Source organism: Condylostylus longicornis, unplaced genomic scaffold (genome assembly GCF_029603195.1).
Source record: "Condylostylus longicornis isolate FDR11 unplaced genomic scaffold, ASM2960319v2 ptg000044l, whole genome shotgun sequence".
In the NCBI taxonomy this organism is placed as follows: Eukaryota; Metazoa; Arthropoda; class Insecta; order Diptera; family Dolichopodidae; genus Condylostylus; species Condylostylus longicornis.
Window position 1 is genome coordinate 10,438,514 of NW_026578013.1, and position 21,148 is coordinate 10,459,661.

General features: G+C 24.9%; 2 protein-coding genes across 2 annotated transcripts; one reads left to right on the forward strand and one right to left on the reverse strand.

Moving 5' to 3' along the window:
• Positions 1–842: 842 nt before the first annotated feature.
• On the reverse strand, positions 843–20,266 carry LOC129610187 (proton-coupled amino acid transporter-like protein CG1139). Its single transcript, XM_055522625.1, has 8 exons — positions 20,179–20,266; positions 3,330–3,547; positions 3,055–3,241; positions 2,877–2,962; positions 2,455–2,815; positions 2,211–2,389; positions 1,466–1,641; positions 843–1,364 (listed from the first exon to the last, which is right to left on the reverse strand). The coding sequence occupies exons 2-8, from the start codon at positions 3,494–3,496 to the stop codon at positions 1,120–1,122; spliced, it is 1,401 nt and encodes a 466-aa protein (XP_055378600.1). The 5' UTR covers positions 3,497–3,547; positions 20,179–20,266; the 3' UTR covers positions 843–1,119.
• Positions 18,075–18,686, forward strand: LOC129610426 (uncharacterized). Its single transcript, XM_055522994.1, has one exon. The coding sequence runs from the start codon at positions 18,075–18,077 to the stop codon at positions 18,684–18,686; it is 612 nt and encodes a 203-aa protein (XP_055378969.1).
• Positions 20,267–21,148: the final 882 nt, after the last annotated feature.

Below are 21,148 nucleotides of genomic sequence, written 5' to 3' on the forward strand. Positions count from 1 at the left end.
ACTTTTTCCAGATTTTCAAATGAAAATATTTCAAAAATTTAACAATACAATTTTAAGCACATTACGAGTATTTAAATTTTTGAGTAACCAGGTAGTTAATTGCATTTCAGACGTTTTTGTTATTATAAGGGCTTTGCAACAATATTAAAATGATTAATAAGAGGGTGATTTTCTCATAAGTTTTTCAAAAAATTCCATATGATGGCTATTTTGATTCTTTCAATAAATCTTCAATCCGGCATTTGTACTAGAATACAACTAAAAGTGAAGAAGTGAGACCATGAAGGGATTTCATCTCATCATAAATTGGTCTTAAAATCTATCTGCTGAAATTTGTTTCCTATTTCTAAATAAAAGATTTACAGCTTGTAACACAGAACTTTCGTAAAAATTTTAAATTTTCTTATTAATTGAGCCAAAAGTTAATATATACTAATTTTCCAAGTTATTTCCAAAAAAATAGGTACAAAATATGAGACACAAATAAAAACACCCACTATTATAACAACGAAGACACCCCATATTAAAACTATATAAAAATAAAATAACAATGTTGAACGTAAAAAACTTTGTAGAAAAATCTAAATTCTGGCTTAAAATAAATGATTCCTAAAAGTAGAACATTGGAAATGCAAATGATTTAAAAATGACTGTGATAATTGTAAGGATTGAATAAAATTTTCGAAGAATCTATATAAAATTGGAAGTTTACAAATAACTACTAAGAACTATTGATTCAAATTTTCAATAATCATTAATATTTTTATATTTTATTCATTATTCTTTTGTAATTTTATTGAGTTTTTAAAATTTTAATGTAGCTTATTTAATTTTTAAATAAATTCTTATAAATAAGAAACTTAATGAATAAAGTTATTATAACATTATCACATACTAATTTAGATACTGTTCATAACTTTATAGGAATGATTTTGTAATTATAAATACATATAATTTGTTTATTTATATTTAAATACAATATTTTTATATCTTAATATAAATTATATATATATAGTAAGTTATACTACATATACATATATAATATCTAATAATAATTTAAGTCTAATTAACATGTACACAATAATAATATTCATTTATTTTTATAATTTAATATGAAGACTAGAAGAAAGTATGAACGATTTCCGCCATTGATGTATATGTTCCGATAACTAATCCTAAAATACCAACAATAACAATTATAACATTACTACCAATAAGCCACACTCTTGCTAATCCTTTTCTTTGATACCAATATGTACAAATTTCAATAAAAGCTGGTAATGCTAAACCAAGTGCTGATAAACATAATGCACCAAATAATGATATGAAAAGTTCCAAATTTGGAATTGCAACGGCAAGTAAAACTAAAAAAATTAAATATAAAACATAATTAGTAAATTAATTTATGTACTATAATTAAAATGTAAAATTTAAAAAATAATTTGATAAAAATGTTAAAATTTACATGTTACTAAAACTAATCCAGTTCTACAAACGTATTCCCAAAATACAGTTTTTGATGTAATACGAAGTCCTTTGTTAACATAATGGTTCCACGTAATATCAATAGCAACATAACAAGCTAAACCATGTGTAATATAGATAGCGAAAGCTAGCATTCCTTTCACAGCTTGAGATAGTCTTTAAGTAAGTAACAATAATAACAAAAGAAAAAATTTAGTTAAAAAAATTTAAGTAAAATTTATAAAAATTGCATATTTTTACGTATTAGAATTAAGTGTGATTCATTTAACTCTGAAGTAGCTAAAATAATTGAAATTCTGTTAATCGTTGCACGACGCTTCTACGTAATTTGTAATGAAGTAATAAGCAATGCTTCTGTATTGGAGAATATTCTAGTACTTTAATTTTTAATTATAATTAATTATAATAATGAGCAACTAATTATAGGAAAATATCTTTATATGCACAACCTGATATTGTTTACTAATATTAGAATAGAAAATTCAATAGAATTGTGTTAGGTCGAGCTTTTATATAGGATATGCTAAATGAAGCCTTTTAATAATAAATTTGAGTAAAATTATTTTAAAATTTTGATTTCAAATCAATTTAATTGGGAAAAATTGTTATTCTCAAAATGTAATATTTGTCAGCCCTTCATATGGCAAAATGATTTAGGCTAAATTATTTATAATTGTTGCGTTGCAGTTACCATCAAAAATCTCTAAATTATTTGTTAAATTTACCCTTCATCTGATGGCAAATTCAATGTAATTGATCCTTCAACTTTATCACCATAATTTAAATAACCGAATAAACCCATTCCAACATATAAAATAACTATCAAAACCATTGCACTATTTAAAACTCCACAACTTCCACCAAAATTTTTCGGTGTCTTCATTTCATTTTCAAGTGGTAAAATCTAAAAAAAAAAAATTTTTTTTTTCATAAATTATTCATTTTATTAATTAATAATGTAAATCTTACAACTCCTATAGCTTCTAAAGCAAATAAAACTGTTCCAAAGAATAATGGAAATCCTTTTAATGTACCAAATGGATCTTTACCTTCAGTACTTATTGGTTCACGGAATATATAATAACAAATAATACCAAATGATACTAAAGTTACAGCATTTGCTATCGTTGAAAATGGTGCCAAATATTTAAGATTACGTACCCAATTAATTAAAATTAATGGTATAAGAATAATTAACATATACATTCTAACATCTATTGAATCATCAACGTAAAAATCAGCTATAGATTTTATATTTGACGCAACAAATACAACATAGACACAACATGTTCCCAACTGATATATTAATAAGAATGTATTGACGATATTTCTGTAAAAATTAATGATTAATGTTAAGGTTGTCGACCACATTTGATTTAATATTTACTTACGCAATATATGGTGATAACCATCTAAGCCAAGATGGTCCATCAGATAATGCTGTTTCGGCTACCTCTGGATATGACATACTTGGAATCTATATATAAAGAAGCAATAATAAATCTTATACAATTTTCTGATTTTTTTATTAAGGGCTACATTTTATTTATTATAAGATCTAATTAGTACCTTCTTTCTTTTGCATAATTCATATTCAGCTTTTATAAGTAAATGTATACAATATGTACAAATAATTCCAATAACAACAGTTCCTATAGAACCAGTAATATAACCAGCATTTCGAAAAGCATTTGGCATTGCCAATATACCAGTTCCAAGAGAACCTTTTAAAAGATGAAATAACGTTTCAGAATTTCTATATTTAACAAAAGAAATAAGAAAAAAAAAACGTAAATTTTAATTAAAATTTTTTTAATTTTCAAATATTTGATTCCAAAACTTACGTTGTCGGATGTTCAACTTTTCGATGTTTATATGGATCATAATCATCTGTATAACATTGACCTTTTTCTGTTAATTCTAGGCCATGTTTTGATTTATCTGTTGTATTTTTTTCATCATCACCAGTAACATATGCTGGATTATTGTGGCCATTTATGTCCGTACTCATTTCCTTAATTATTTGAGTTGGTTTTTGATTTTAATTTTTGATAGGATCAACCTGAAAAATAATAGGAAAACTTCTGTTAATTAATACTAAAATGTTATGTTAATATGAATTGCTAGCAACATGGATTTGGTAATGTTTTTCCATCAAATTATTCTTCTTGAGGATCAGCATTTAAATTTACTGTTATATTTATTGAGAATTTTCATTATTGAGAAGAATTTGAGAATTACTCAAATCTTTTTAATAACACAAGAACTCCCCTTTATTTGGGCAACGAAGTCGGTAAATGTTTGCTTTCTTTCATTCTCTTAAATATTTCTTATTTTTAATACAATCACGTTGCCTATGCCCGAAATTTTTAAGTGTTTTACAGCTTTAATTATTTTCTCAGTTCAATATTTTAAATATCAATTTTATTTTTCTGAAAAATATGTAAGCAAATTGACATATTAGGAAAATTTATTGACAGCTTATTGTTTGTTCAAGTGAACTGAAAATGTATTATGAGTATAATAAGTAAACGTCGCTTGAACACTTGTATGACACATATAGTACATTAAGTATGTGCATCAACTGAACCATTATGTCATTTATGTAATTGATTTCGAATTCGAAAATTGAGTTGAATATTTTTACCATTCTTAAATATAATCTCAGGCTTAAATAAATCTTTGGAATTTATTAGTTTGCCTTAAAAAATTGCTAAAAATTGATTTTCACGACAAAATCTACTGCAATTACTCGGAGGTTATGTTTAATCAAATTCTCAAAATTTAAAAATTGAAAATCATTTTCCTAATTGCAATTGATTCATGTAAAATCATAGAAAGTGAGTTAAGATATTTTGAATTAAGGCCCAATGTTTATTCTATCTTTATTTTTGTGTGTTTCTAGGTTAATTTAATAAAAGTATAAAATTTGTATTTATAATAAATTTAGTTTTTAATTTGTTTTTAAATTTTCCCTCTTATAATTTTCTTTGGAAATTTTTTTGTTGAATATCAAATGCAAAAATAATTTCACACAAAAGCTCTGTATAGAAAAGATCCTATAAACAAAATCCAAATGTCCTTATGAATCTCAATTTCTTCTATTTCCGGTAATAAACTGTTTTGAAAAAGTACCATGTATAATGAATACTTTATTATAAATGTATAAACACTTATACATAACCAGGGTCGGATTTGTTATGGGAGAGATCTTAGGCTTGGATCATTGAATGAATATACATGAAAATGTAAGTCGCTTCAAATGCTCATCCAAAAACGGTTTTCAACCAATATTGAATAGATTTTCAATTACATTTGTCATTGGTAAATTTTGAGAACCTTATCATTCTAATAATGAATAAGAGATCCATAAATTATACGAAATTCTGATCAAATTGCTGAAATATAGGCATATTAGACTCGATTTGTTTGGGATATTTTCCTATTTTTTGGAATGAAAAGTAGACAAATAATTGAAAATAGTATTTCTTCAGCAGTTTCCCCAGAAAACTGTCATTTTTTAATATTTAATTTTATTAGTAAGAATATTAATTATAATATTGAATGAAATTTCTAACACTCATTCTGTATAAATTTATTATCAATTGAGTCACATTTTAACTGAACTTTATTTTTTAACTGAAAATTATAATATATGAAAAGGGATTTTTTATTTTAGATTCTTCTGACACAGGCGGAATTCTTTGTTAGGATCAATTTCGGCTATAGGTAAATGCCGCACTGTTACAATGCGGCACTGTTACAATGTTTGCAAATACATACAGATGATATAACGCAACAAATACACACATACATACATACATAATATACAAAAGTACATATTTATTAAAAATAATTAATTTTGTTTACTTTGCTGAATTTTTTGCATTTTTCTTTCATTTCGTGTTTGGATTGTGTTTTGTTTATATTAAACAATAAATTGTTAAGCAACATTTTTGATAAAAAAGCTTTCATTCTAATGTATGTATGTATAATACTCGTATGTACACATTACGTGAGTGACATTGACATTGATTGTCTACTATGTGTAGAAATAAAAACAATCGATTATTGTACATAATATCCATAATTGATAACAATCTGATTAAAATTTGTTGTATCGAATTCGATTAAAATTTCGGATTAAATTGTAACAATTTATGTATGATGAATTTTTGATGTAAGTGTAATGTGATTTATTAATGTTACGGTCATGGTGAACACTACAAGAAAATCGTACTACAATTGTTTGGAAGATTTTACATAATGGAAAGTCTCCTTTTTCTATATCAACATGTTTCGATTACTATGTAACTGAAAATATGGATTACTTTAATTCGAATATTAAAATCATGGATTACTTGAAGCGCTAAGAAGCAAAGTGATCCAAAACATTAATTTCGAAATATTTGCATAAAAATTATTAGGAAAAATATTGTTTCATATGAAACAGGTCAACTCTGGCATTTCTATTGATAAAAACAATTAATGTCATAAGCTAAAAAAGTTCAGCTAAGTCGAATCAAAGAAAAATATTTATTGGACAATGTAGAAATGTATGAATAGTGTATAACAGTTCCTTTTTAAAAATAGTAAGGAAAAATATCTAAAAAGAATTGCAGGTCTATAACACATTTTTAAGTCGGTGGGTTGGAAAGAGGCTATAAGTCTTTTAGTAATTTTTTTTTTCAATTTATTTCAAATAAATGTTAAAAACATCTTCCATAGTTTTCTCTAGAAATGGAATATAAAAATCCTCATTATATTCCTTCTCAAGAGGAAGAATATAATGAGGATTAGTGCTGTAATCTGTTGAGTGAGTAAAAACCACAAAATTTTAATTGGGAATTGATATATCGTATTTGTCTGAATGTCATGTTCTTACTCCACAATTTTTCTTATTGCTAAATTTTTCCCGTTTTTGTGCGACGGTAATCTTTAATGCTAAAAAGAGCTTAATATTGTAGATTTAATTGAAAAATGCATTAAAAACTTACTACAAATATACTAGCATATTATATACTCATACGTGTTAGTGCATACGTTAAAATTAACACATTTTTCGCTTTTGATTAGCACCAATTTTGTTATTATTTTTTTTTTTTGTTATTATTAAATAATAAGTTGAAAAGTCTATAATTAAACTTTAAACAAAAATAACTCTATAAATAAATTCACGATTCTGGAAATATTTTTTGATATAATCTTGTTAAGAATTTTTAACAAGTTTGGAATTAAAATGTTTGAGTGTATACAAAAGTCACCTGGATGATGCTTTAATGTTAACCAAAAAATTAATTTTCGGGAAAATTCTGGTGAAAACTGGAATGCGTAACAATACAAAACTGCTAAATTCTTATTTAAATTAAAATTAAATATTTAATCACTTTTAATAAAGGAAAAAAATTAAACTTGTATGTCATTAATCTTTTGAATTATTAGAAAGTGCTCAAAACAAAAACCGCTTTCAAAAACGCAAAAAAAGCCGTTTAGTTTGCAAAATTAGTGATTTATAGAGCTTATAATTAAAAATATTTTGAATTAAATTTAAAATAATCTTAATTATTTTAAATATGTTTTTTTTGACCTATCTTCTACTACCTTATATAAATATAACGTAAGGACAGCTAAGCACAATGACAATTGAATCTTTACTCTTTTGAATTTGTTGTTTAATATTTTTATCGAATAATTTAAGGAAGAAGACAATTTGGTGGACTCCTGTAGCTATAGTATATTTTTGCATCGTATTATGCAGGTTTCATTAGTCTCAGTATTTCAGCTAAGAAATTATTTAAATATGAAATCCTTATATATATATATATATATATATATATATATTGTTTTTTTTGTATGTATTCATATTATGCCGAATGCAAATCTTGCTTTTATTATTATTCTATAATTCCGAAAAGGACCTTCAAATGTGAAATTTTATTCAATTTTTAAAGCACATATTTTAAAACCATTGGAAGTTTTTCTTTAATAAGAGGAGATATAGTATGTATATGAAAATTGCTTTCGACTAGATAAGATTAAATTGTTACACGGACGGTAAACATGCACTGCGATCCAATAAGTGGATCTATTGTGCGCTTCGATAAGCTCCGCGGCCATAAGTATGACCGATAAAAAGCCGAATATCGAATTTCATAAGAAATTCCACTTTGTATTGGATTAATCCTTCAGACTCATCGAGAATATAAATCGAAGTGTCTTCCGTTTCGTTATGCTAATTTACTCATTATTAACTTTAAATAATTTATTGAACTGTTATAAGTATAATTTTTGGGATATAACAGTTATTTTAAAAATATTATCAAAATTTAATATGTTTACAGGTAAACGTAAAACAATATCATAGCGGAACGGGTTGAATTCATTTGAAAAGTCCTTTTCTAGTATCGTACGCAATATGCAACAATCTCTCACGCGGGTTCGCCAGTATAAAGATTAATGTATTTATATGTTGCGAAACATTTAATATTTTATATAAGTGATTCCGGAAAAAATTATAAGAACTTAAAATGATTCCACTATTATTGACTGATTTGATTGTAACATTAAAATTAAAATCTTTCAACAAGGAAAAGACTTGAAAATTCAAATTATTCTTTTGATCAACAATGTTAAGTTCAAGATACAATAATTTCTTGAGAAATTTTACATAAAATTTTTCAGAAAAAAAAAATTTGCTGAATTCACAATAATTTCAAAAGATTATTAGCATCCATACATGCATAATTTTTAAGTATACAAAATTTTGTTTGATGAAAAACCGCTGTTTAGTTTGTTAATCAACAGAAAAAATTTATTCCAAAAATTTATCCAAATGATGAACCTCAATACTGAACTGATTTAGTAGGGCACATCAAATAAGAATTTTTATTTTACATATAAACAGAAATAAAATGTAGACCAAATAAAATAATCAAATTTTATTATGTACAACACATACGTTTTACATGTGTACGTTTGTATATTTTGTACAGGGAAAAATATTCTGTTCCACCATTCATTCTTAATTGAAATTTCGAAAGTGCAAAAATTCACATTAATATTCACATAGATATAACTATAAAAATGTTAATTTGCCAAATTGTTGTAGTTTTATTTATTTTTGTTGTTATATTTAATCGCTCCCATGATTTAATATTTGACTACAATGAACAATATATGTATAAGTGTAAATTTTCCCTTTGAACGGAAGTAGATCATTTTCCAACAATAATCCACTTTACATGGATATCTAAATATTTTGTTCATACAATTTATAAGATATTGTCCATAGTTATCATCACTTTGCAATAAATATTACTATACAAAATGGGTATGAGTTCTCATCACCCCAACTTAAACAAGATTACGGGTGATTTGTTTATTAAAATACTGAAAATTATTTTAAAATTTGAATGGTAAATATTGGGTTAAAAAGTATTTTATTTTTGTTTGTATTTTATAAAATAACAATTTATGTCGGTGTTGTTACAGATCGCATTTGCTACAATAAGGAAGGTATTATGATCATACCAAATTTTACATATCGAGTTTTCAATTAAAACGCGTTGGTTTACGTAAAGAGAAGCGTGAATAATTCAATAAATATGTAAACAATTTGGTTGTCAGGTGGGTTGTATATCAGTTTCCCGAATGTAACAAATATTTATATTATTGACAAAAAGATTTCTCTAAAATTTAATATTTTCTTGGTAACAAAAACAATCGACCAACAAATTTTTCGAGAATATCAGCTCTCGGAAACTGCTCTTTCACTAGCAACCAATTTTATATTTTTGAGTATACTCAAATAACTGTAATGAATGGATTTTTTTCCCTAATTTATTGTTTTAGTTCTGTTTAGGAATGAATCACAAATAGAAACTTTTCAGAAGAGTCGAGTCCCATAAAGTGAAACTTTATTAAAAACTATATTTATATCTTTCTACATGTGTATTCATTAGGAAGTTACTAGCTAATAAGAAAATGAAGTGTTTAAAGGGCACTTTCGTAATCTTTTCAATTTGAATACCTTGGCCATACTATTCTAACAACATCGGTATTTTATATCGTTCAGATCTTAGAAAAGCTGGTGTATACAATATGTTCGATGTTGTGCTGACCAGATCATGTTTTTAATTAATATTTTAAAATAACTTTACTGAATACCTAAATCTCAACGTGATGTAAATTGTGGAGGATAAAATAACGTGTTTTGAAAAATTTTTAATAAAATCTTTTTTTCAAATTATTATACAAAAATAAAACTGCAAGCCCTATCCTGCATTTCGGTTTTTAAATTCAATGAGTGAGAATAAACTGTACAAGTGAGTATTTGAATTTGATTTGAATTGAAAAATTTTGCTTCACACTGTGCATAAATTCTTTTAATTTTAATACTCGTAGGATTGATATTAAGAACATAACATCAGATTCTGGTAAAAAGGTAGACGCCAAAACTGAATATTATTTTAAGCGTACGTTCGAATCTGATATTTATATTTTGTATATTTAAATGTAGTTGATGTTATGAGGCTAGAAAGATTTAATAAGGTTATAACGATTTCTTGAAATAATTCTTAAGATAAGAGTAACCTTTTTGAAATTCCTAATCGGCTGGTAAATCGTTGTAGTTCGGCCAGCTTTTGTCATTAAAAATATTTTGAGAAAATCGTCACATATATTTCTGCAATAATTTGAAAGCCAATAAATGTGATTTAATTCTATGAGCCCCATTTTATGCTTAAAATAAATCAAATTAATTGTTTGACCTTGATATTAGCTTAGTTCAAAAGCATGAGTTTATTAGTCAACTGCGATTATGAGCCGATACATATTGTTTTCTAAAATCTTATATTTTAGTTCAAAGTATTTAAATGATCAAATTAATAAATAAGCAAAATATTTTATTTTACACCTGCCTAATATTGGTGCACTTTTATATATATTAATAAATCCCACATTTTCGCTCTTAATACAACAAATAATTGGAAACTTCACAAACATTTATGAACTTAAAATTAAAAATATTTTAATTTTTATTGTCTCAGATTAACCACTTTTTGGAATATGCAAATAATACTTTTGACAACATTGAAAAGATACGATTTGGACGTCTTAAAACGCTGCTCAATTTAAGAATTTTACATTTATTTTAATTAGCACAATGCTTAATGTACACACGGGTAGTTATACAATATACATACATACGTCTACAGTATGTAATCAATAAAATAGAATTAAAATTCTTGATCTAACCACCAGTTCATTTTTAAATTATTTTTTACATACATACATATACCCGTGTACACATTATTGAAGCATAAAACGGAATGCATATACAAACATACTTCATATATGAAAACCAGTTAATCGAATATAATTTTTATAACATACATGAAATTATTATTATACAAACTATATTAAAAAAAATAATACCAAATAATTAAAATAATAAAAAAAAAAATAATTAAATAATTTAAAAAAAAATTCTTAAAAAATGTGACCTTCGAAAATTGCGTTTTGTTTTAATATTAAATTTTGTTTTTTTTTTTGGTTTAGCTTGAAAAGTATGGCACAATCTCGCTTTATAATTTTTTAAACGGATCTATTCACAAGAATGTAGATATCGTCCAATGTTACCACATGTAGTAAATTTTATTCAAAATTCAATAAAATTATTTTTGATTTTAATTTTAGAAAATAGATGTCTCATTTTTTTGGCGCAAAAATGTAAAAATTTTTAAAATTTTAAAATTTTTAGATTTCTCTTAGTTCTGTTTTTCAATTGACATTTTCCATAATAACAATGAATCTTGTAAAAAGTTACCAAGATGTAAAAAATTTAATAACTATCAATACTTCTTTTGACATTGAAATCTAAATGTAGTCTAATTAAATCCGAGGAACATTGAAATTCTCTACAAAGTTCAAGTAAGTTTTTTTCTATATTTTGGAATGATTTATTAAGCTTATAATTTGAAATAAATCGAGATTTTTAATTCTGTGTTCTTAAGTACGACTAGGCAATTCAAATTTTAAACAAGTGCAAATGTACTTAAAAATTAAATTTAATATATTTATACCCTACACATTAGTGAAGGGGATATTAATTTTGCTATGAAATTTCTAATCATTTGAAGAAATTATTTGCAGAATGGTGTAAAATTCTACGTTGATTTAAAAATGTACGTCTATCAGTTCCTCTATACGCACGATAGTTCAAAAACGAAAAAAGCAAACACTAAAAAACTTTCAGAAATTATTTTCTTTCCATTAAAGGCGGCTGTTATTGTAATGAGTTCAATTAAGAAATTTGCTAAGATCAGCATTACAAACCTCAAAAATTTTTGTTTTCCCATGGCTGGGTTATGATTTTATAATAAGATTGTCCTAGTGTAGGGTATAATTTTGAAATTTTTACTTGTTGTGAATGTTTGTTTAGACTTCATATTAATTTTTCTGGGTACAACATAAGTCTTTTGTCAATAAAACAAAACTAATTAAAAAATTATGCTAAAAACTGGACTACAAAACCTAAAAATTTTTTTAAATTAAATGTTCTAGCTGATTTTTCAAATTGGTCAGAAATTTATTAACTTGATTTAATCTCATTCGATTTTCCAATTTAATCTTTTTTTGTTTCTGTAAACTTTTTGGATACTTGACGTCCTTGGTTATGGCGGTTTTTTTTTGTTTAATTTTAATTCTTACAAAGCACTAAAAAGAGAAAAAAAAATAATTGAAACTAGCATAAAATTGCTGTATGAATAAATAAAGTCTGGTTCATTTTCAAGAAAAACGAAAAATTAAAAACAAATAGAAAAAGTCGTGACGGATGAAATGAACTTGAAGAAAAGTTTTTAATGTTGTAAAGTGTATCAAAACTCAATTACAACAATAAAAATTGAGTGAAGGTTATTCAGAATTTATTTTTTTATCACTTTTTCGGTTTAAGTGTAATGTTTACTAGGTACAGGTGTTCAGTTCAATTAACAATTTGTTGACTAAATCTATTCTAAATATTGTTAATTTTATTTATTATGATGTGTTGAAAAATGAGAGTGGAAAATTAATAGTAGATTACTTAAGAGGGGTAATGGTATATTAATTACATCTGATCATAGGATGGATAATTTATTAGAATTATAAAATTGAAAACTTCAAGTTGCTATTTTTAAATTCTTGAGTTCTAATTTGAGTTTAAACAAAAACTTTATATGATTATACACAAGCATGTGTGAATGTAAAAATTTCTGTAAAATTATGAATTGCATCTTATATAAAAATATTCTCAAATACGTGATTTAAAATTGTTCGAAATTTATTTTACTAATTAAGCAATTTACTAAGCAAAGCACGACTTTAATTAACATAATGTCAAATGAAAAACAGTAGAGCTATGACGTAAGATTTTATAATATTCCGTTGAAATTGCATGAATTCAAATCGAGAATCAAAATTTGTGACTCCAAAAAATGATTTTATACTTCAAATTAGGTTCCGAATTATTTATATATTTTGAATTATTCCAATTGGATTCAACCACTGACTTTAGCAAACATTTTGAATCTCAATCATTCTGAATCATTCTGAATCACAATGATAATAATTGAATCATCCTGTATGAATTGTGACTGAAAAATTAAATTTACTAATATTAAAATACGATATTATAAACGATCCTGACAAAAATACAGTTTCTGTTATTTTATAATTAAAAATGTTAAACCATAAGTTCATTTTCTATGTGTTTCACAAATTTTGTCTATTTACATGTGTCGCATATACATATGTGGTTACGAAAGGTAATTCGATTGATTGCTATTAAAAATTTAATTAATTTATTGATAAAATTTTGCAAACTTCAAAAACAATGTTGTATAATTTTATTATTGAATAAAAGATTGTTGAACTATAATTCTAAATTAAATAGAATGAAAAGCAGTTTTTACTGAGAATTACTGGAAAATATTAAAAATGGGTAATAAAAAAAAACTTATAAACAAAGGGATACTTAATTCAAGTTTAAATACAGTTTTAATAAAATAAGCTAGCGAGGTAGTTTTTAATTAGATCTTTGAAATTAAAATTTCATTTATCGTAAACTAAATATAGATCTTTAATTAAAACGTGGTTGAGATAATCGATTTTATTTAAATATTGCAAATTATATAAAAAATTTATGAAACATTGCACTTAACTTCATTAATAATAATATTGTTAACAAAATATTTTCACAAATGCATACGTCCTGCGGCTTCGTACAATTAAAGTTTTTAATTAACATTTAATTCATAATACTAAACGAGGATACGTCAGATATATTTGTGGTTGGCTACCTTTTAAATAAAATTGAATGCACGAGTAGCAAAAAAAAAAAAAATGATATATTGACAAAGCCGTATTTTCTAAAATAGCATATTTTCATCTAATAATTTACACCTACACCTAGTATTTTACGATGCTTCGAATGCGTGTCTACTATTAAAATAAATCTCTAATTATCATAAATTTGGGAGAAATTTTGAAATAATTATTTTCGCAATGTTTACATTTTTAATTTACTTAAGGTAAAAGGGTAAAAATTTTGATTAAGAAGACGATCACTGTTATATATTTGCTCTTATGGAAGTTCGATAATGCTTGTTGTGTCGAAAATATATATAGGTGACAGAAAATACGGAGGGGGGATACGGAAAATTTTAATTTTACAGAAATATTCTGGAGAATAGGAAGACAGAGTTTAATAACAGAAACATTTTTTTTTAAATTATTTTTGGAAATGTGCTGGAAAGGAGAAAATAAAAAAAATTAATATTAAAAAGCGAGGTTTCAAGTTTAATGACCTACTTTTGATGCTAATTTTTCACTTTGAATTTTTTAGAAAAAAAGGTCTAAATTTCAAAAATAATAAAAAATTAGAAAGTTTTTTTCTAATATTTTATTAAAGAAATCTTAAAGCTTTGAATTGTAAGAATAAAAACAAGTTTGGGTTTTTACGAAACGTGAAAGAATTGCTGCCAAACAAAAAAATTATTTTGCATAATTTTGAAATTTGCAAAAATAAATCAAAAAAAAATTTTTCTTGATTTATGTTTTGTTTTCTTTACTCTATACCTTTGTATGTATGTCGCATGTAAATGAGTTTTGTATTTTTGAAACGAAATGATTTATTTAGCTGTTCTACAAATAAAATGATCTTGTTATGTTCGCTATTAAGGTTTCTGAACCAGAGTTTCATCACTGATCTTCAAACTTGACCATTTTTCTAAAACTAGCAAACTTTTCAGCAAAATTGAACTCCTGATAGTAAATCTCTACAAAAAGCATAATTAATAAATACATTCTTGAAGTTTTTGAAATTCTTTGCAAACCTATTTTGTTAGCAATTTCCAAACTTTATAAATTTTTAATTTAGAAAATATACAATGACTCATGCACTGAATTAATGATGAATGCATTAAATTTCCAGCCTCTATACGAGGAGTCTTTGCATATTGTTTTTAAACAAATTGGCTTGTTCTAAAACAAATTTTCCCGTGCAGCTTCTATTCTAGATTAATTAAAACCATAAAATATTTATTTTAGGTAATTCATAATCATTAATCAATATTTAAGAGCCATAAAAATTTTATCAAATATAAGATTTTGGCAACCCATTTTCAATACGCACTTCAAATAAATATGACCAAGTAATTGTTCTGGTCTATGCAAGAACAATTGTTTTTTAAATTACAAAATTGTTTACTGAATTTTTGCAAGACTTTCTATATTACTGACTAATATAAAGTTTTAGATTTTAATATCAATAAACTCTAGTTTGCTTCTTTTTCTGGTTTGTTCCTTTGTATATGTATTTGGTTTATGAAAAAGAAAAATCAATAATTTTAATAGTAATCAAGATTTTTTCTTCCCACTTCATTTTTCATTTTGAGGATTTTTTATAACAATATTCTTCATTTCAGGAAATAGAAATATTTTTAGTATAATGTGAGTTGTTGCAGAATCATCAGTTGGGGGAGTCAAAATCCATGGGGACTCCATGGAGCTTTTGGCTGAATAACATACAATAACATAAAACATGATTCATCTCATCCTTTTCATAGTAAAATTTGCACAAAATAATCTGCAATTAGTTAAAAATTGTTTAAATAGTATCTAAATTTGCATCGTCCAATACAAAAATCAAGCGTCTTGTCAATATTTCCACAAATTGTTTTCAATTTGGAAAGATAAGTTCTCCAAATACTTGACTTACTTTAACTAAATTTTACTAATCTAGATTTTTTAATTTGAAATAGAGAAAAGTAAAATAAAAGGAACCCAGTGGAAGGCTTGAACAAAAAGTTTCTGAATTTTAATCCATTAAATTTTATCAGTTCCATTAAACAATGAATTTGTATAAATTCCTTTATTGATTACTGTTTCCTCATTATAAAACTTAGTTGTTTTAAAGCTTAAATGAGTATTCAATAAAGATTTATGAGAAACACGATTGTATAAATTTTGCATATACCTTTTAATATACGGTTTCTCTCCTTCACTTAAAAATCGATTAGATAAAATCGATAATAAAACTATAGTGTACTAATTTGTTGATAAGAAAATTTTTGGAAGTATTTCAGTGCTCGTATATAATATAAACACAATAGCACATAACAATATTGTTCTTGATATCTTTGAACATCTAAAATAATGGTAATAATTATGTTAGATTATATAACAGATATTTTTTATTACCCAATAACCAAACCTTATTGATCTTTAATAATATTGTTAAAAAATTTTTTTTTCAATTTTTATCAATTTTTATTGAATTATTGCTCATAAGTCATATTCATTAAGCTTCAGCAAACTTTATTTTTTGACACATTTTGATAATAATTAAAATATTATAACAGTTATTGTGATTATGTAGTATTGATGAATTTTAATAGAGCTATTGTTGAGTGATAATGCAAAATTTACATTTTAATTTACTTAGAGAAAAATTATTGAAAATAGAAGTTGTTATATAATATTTACCAAGAACGAATAATGTTCAAAATTGCTAGATATTTTGAAAATATTTTTTTGGTTTGTTAAATGAGTTCTTAATGTTCAAACTATTTGGCAAGGCTATACTCCATTTTTTATATATCAAATAAAAAGAATATATTCGAGAGTGGATTGTAGAGGATAATACAAGTAAAGATAGCAATAATTAAGATTAAGTTAATATGTAATTTGACAATTCATTCGAATATTACATAAAATCTCGCATGAGAGTAAGTTTGTTTGATTAGAATTATAGACGGCGTTCAGTCTTCAGTTAAAAAGTTTACGTCTACATATTAAATTTGGTACTTAATGCTGCTAAAATCAATTTGAAGTAAGCACATATTTCATGAATAGTTGATCCTTAAAAACGTTGTGTAGTTGAATGAACGGACCCAAACTTTTTTTATCAGTTTTTTCAAATTTCATTTTATTTTTATTAATAACGATTTGGAATTTTTTTAATTAACTAAAAAAAAAAATTTTTAAGACAGATTATAAAACAATTTCACACCCAATTTAATTAACTTTGATTCTTCCACTTTATTCGTTTACGTCTTTATTACTGTTGTTAAAGGAATCTTTTAGTTTTACACGATGATCGGTATCTATTTTTAGTATTCAGCACGCGACACACCTGATTCGAACATATGACGCATTCAAACTGGAAAAGACGTTCATTTACGATCATAAATTTATTTGAAGTAACATTTGACATTTTGTGACGTATATTTTCATCGCGGCATTATAATAAAAAATCATGAAAATTTGTTACAAATAATTTTTTCCTTTAAGATGTAAAAATATTTTAATGTTTTGTAATTGGTTTTTAGGAAATAAACTTTTTTACAAATTATTAAGTTGAACGAGTTATGCGTGGGCATTAAGTTTTTAATCAAAATTTGTACTTGCCATACAACTCCAAAAGCTTATTTTAAATATTTGGAAAAATGATAGAGTCAGATTCATGAAACTTGGCAGTTGTGTGTCGAGTTATAGGTCAGATATATTTCTGAAGTTTTGGTTGAATTGCTCTACAGCTACGAGTAGTCCAAGAGTTTAAATATTTGGAAAAATAAAGTCAGATTCATGAAACTTGGCAGTTGTGTGTCCAGTTACATATCCGTGAAATTTCTATAGAATGGTTTTACAGGTTTGAGTAATTGCTATACAACAACGAAAGGTGCAGGGTATAATTCAATCGGTTTATACCGACTGAAACGTTTTTACTTGTTATTATTTCCTTTAAAGGAAGATTTTCGAGCTTTTTTTTTAGAATTTAGTTTACTACAACTGTGACGAATATTTTCATAAAGTTCTTCTTATTGTTGTAAGAATTCTTAAACAAAAATTATGAAAACAATAGTTGAATCTTTTAATTTCAGATTTGTTTTGTATGCTTCAATCAAAATGCAAACGCATTTTCATAAATTAAAAATCTTTCATACTTAAACAATTAAATTTAGTTATTGGACTCAAACATTTCAATCTGCAATCTGGACGATCTGCAAAGACTATTATTCAAGTTCAAAACTATCGCTGAGTCATTCAACATGAAAATATCCATTGAAAAAACCAAATGTATGACGATCGCCAAAGAACCGATTCGATGTAAACTATCGAGTGAAGATCAGTCAATTGAGCAGGTTATGAGCTTCAAATACCTTGGAGTCGAAATTACGAGCCATCGAGATAACAACAAGGAGACACAGGTTCAAACAGCAAAGGCCTCTGCAATATCGGGCTACCTTCGCGATGTCATATGGAAAAATAAATATATGCTAATTGAAAATAAGGTGCGTGTTTACAAAACTTGCGTGAGCCCCATAATGACATATGCAGCTGAAACAAGAGCAGACACGTCATCGACCAAACAAAGATTGCGAGCCACAGAAATGCAAACTCTTAGGCAGATCTGTGGATACACTTTGCTTGACAAAAAAAGAAGTGCAGATGTAAGAGAAGAATGCAAAATTCAAGATATTGTTCGATGGACTAGATGCAGACGGCGCTACTGGAGGGACCATGTGAACCGCATGAGCGAGAACCGACTACCCAAAATAGCCATGACCAACAAGCCCAACACCAAAAGACCCCCAGGCAGACCTCCTAAAAGGTGGCATGAGTGCTGGACCTTTACATCCCACGATCATGAAAATCCATAAAAGAGAATATTGGATAAAACAGGCAAATGTGCCTACAACAAGAAGAAGAAGAAGAAGAAGAAACATTTCAATTAAAAATAAAAATAATCTTTGACGAAAATTAGAATTTTGTTAATCGTTATTAAGCTCATACAATTGTAATACATCAAAGTAATTAAGATTGCATATTTCCTTAAACAAATATTTCGAAAAATTTATAAATTATTCATTAAAATTATGTGATAGCTTATGAATTTATGATATATGATCATTTAAAAATATTAGAGTTGAAAAGTTTATTTTTAAATTAATTTTAAGAAGATCTGCCCTACAAACATGTATGTAGGTCTGCTAATGTAAAAATAAATAAGAAAAAAATTTTATATTTAATCAAAGAAGACAAAATTATATTAAACTAGAAATGAACAATAAATTTTAAGATTTTCAACATTTTCTACGGGCAATGAAAAATTATAAACTTTTTCTTATAAAAAGTGTTGCCAAATATTAATATAAGTGAATTACAATAATGTAATAAATTTTATACACGTGTAAATTTAAATAAAAATTAATTTTTTGTCGAATTTTCAACAAGTGTAATACTTTGCTTAATATTATATATTGTATGTGTGTGGAGTATGTGTAAATATAACCGTATCGCACCCTTAAGTGCAAAATAAAATATTTTTCGATAGTACTAATTAATACTAGTACTAATAAATTTTTTTATTTTTTTTATGTCAAATTATATAATAGTTACGTCAGTATAATAGTTAATATGAAATTACCGATTCCAATTTTTAGGAAATTTCTTATTTCTCGAAAAAATAGAGCTAGTTAAATTATATTTCAATTAAAAATTAATAATAATTGCGCAAGTTTATAGTTACATATAAAATGTCGTACTGTATAATAATCACTGTTTGTGAAAGTTTTTATTCATTATTTTGTTTGTAAATACACATATTTGCGGAAGATTGATGTTCGTTTTAATGCACAAAATACTCATAGCCAAATAAGTGTGCATGAGTTATTTTAAAAAATTTCAAAACGATTGAAGCGGAGTACAAGTTTGAAGTTAGTTTTTGCTAAAATCATATTGCTATGATGTTATCAAGCTGCAAACCTGAGCTAGTGCACACATTAAAAATTTTTTTCTTTCTATTGAACATCATCCTCATACTAGCATGATAATACAAAAATTAAGAATTCACATAAAATTCAACATTAAAAATCTAGATTACATTAATATGATAAATTCAAGATTTCGTTGTTAAATCAATTGATTTTTATTATTATACTAGTCCACTTGTCTAACGGTAAAGGTGTCATTTTTATTACTATATGGACTTGTTATATGAAAACTTGTATACACATGTTTATGTTAGAGAACTTTCTCATATAGAAATAAGATTAGTAAATTAATTATATTTTCATATATAAATTTAATTAATTATTTTGTTTTATAAATTTAACTATACATATATTATGTATATGAATATGTTTTACATACCTTTATGTATTAATTATTTATGTATATTGTTTAGTCTTGTAATATATTAATTTGTGTATAGATTTAAAACAAACAAATTATAAAATAACTAAAATATAATTTTAATTTTTAAATTAATTTTTTTCTTATGTATGTATTGTATATATATGTATATATATTAATTTGTGGTATATATTATTTTTATATACTATACACTTTAATATTGAATAATATTAATAATCGTTTTGATTTTGAGTAAATATTCTATTCGAATTAATTAACAATTTTATTCAATTTTTTTTTTAATTTAATTACGTATTGAATTCATAATATTAAATACAAAATGTATAATATAATTTTTATAACAATATATTACAACACTTGTATATATTATTGTTTTTATTTTCATCTATGTACTCAGAACTTTGAATAATTGCAATTTAAAAAACGCATGGGCTTTAATATTTTGCATATAATAATAAAAATTATATAATTCGAAATTAATGCAAAATAATGCGAAAATATGAAAAACGAGATCACCTTCAGCGAAATATTTTCCAAAAAAAAAATGAATAGAAAAATCAAATATTTGATTTATTAAAATTAAAAAAAAAAATAAAATTTTAGATAAAATTATCAAAAGCCGAAAAAATATTTTTAAAATAAATTCACAATTTTAATTGCTTTTCAATTATGATTAAGTTTTTTATCAAAATGAAATTTACAAAATAAATTTCAATTTTTTTTTATATTATTAAATTTTTAATATTTTAATTTATTTGTTAATTTTGCAAGCACGTAATATGCAAATTCCGTTTTTTTTAACTATGATTTTTGTGTTTTGATTTGTTATACTGCGGTTTTTATGTGTATACCTTTTGTTAATTTGATTAAAATTATTATTAATTTTTTTTTTTTTGTTAAAAAATTATTAATTTTTAAATTCTTTTTAAATTTTTTCACTAAATTTTGTTTTTTACAAAATTATTAT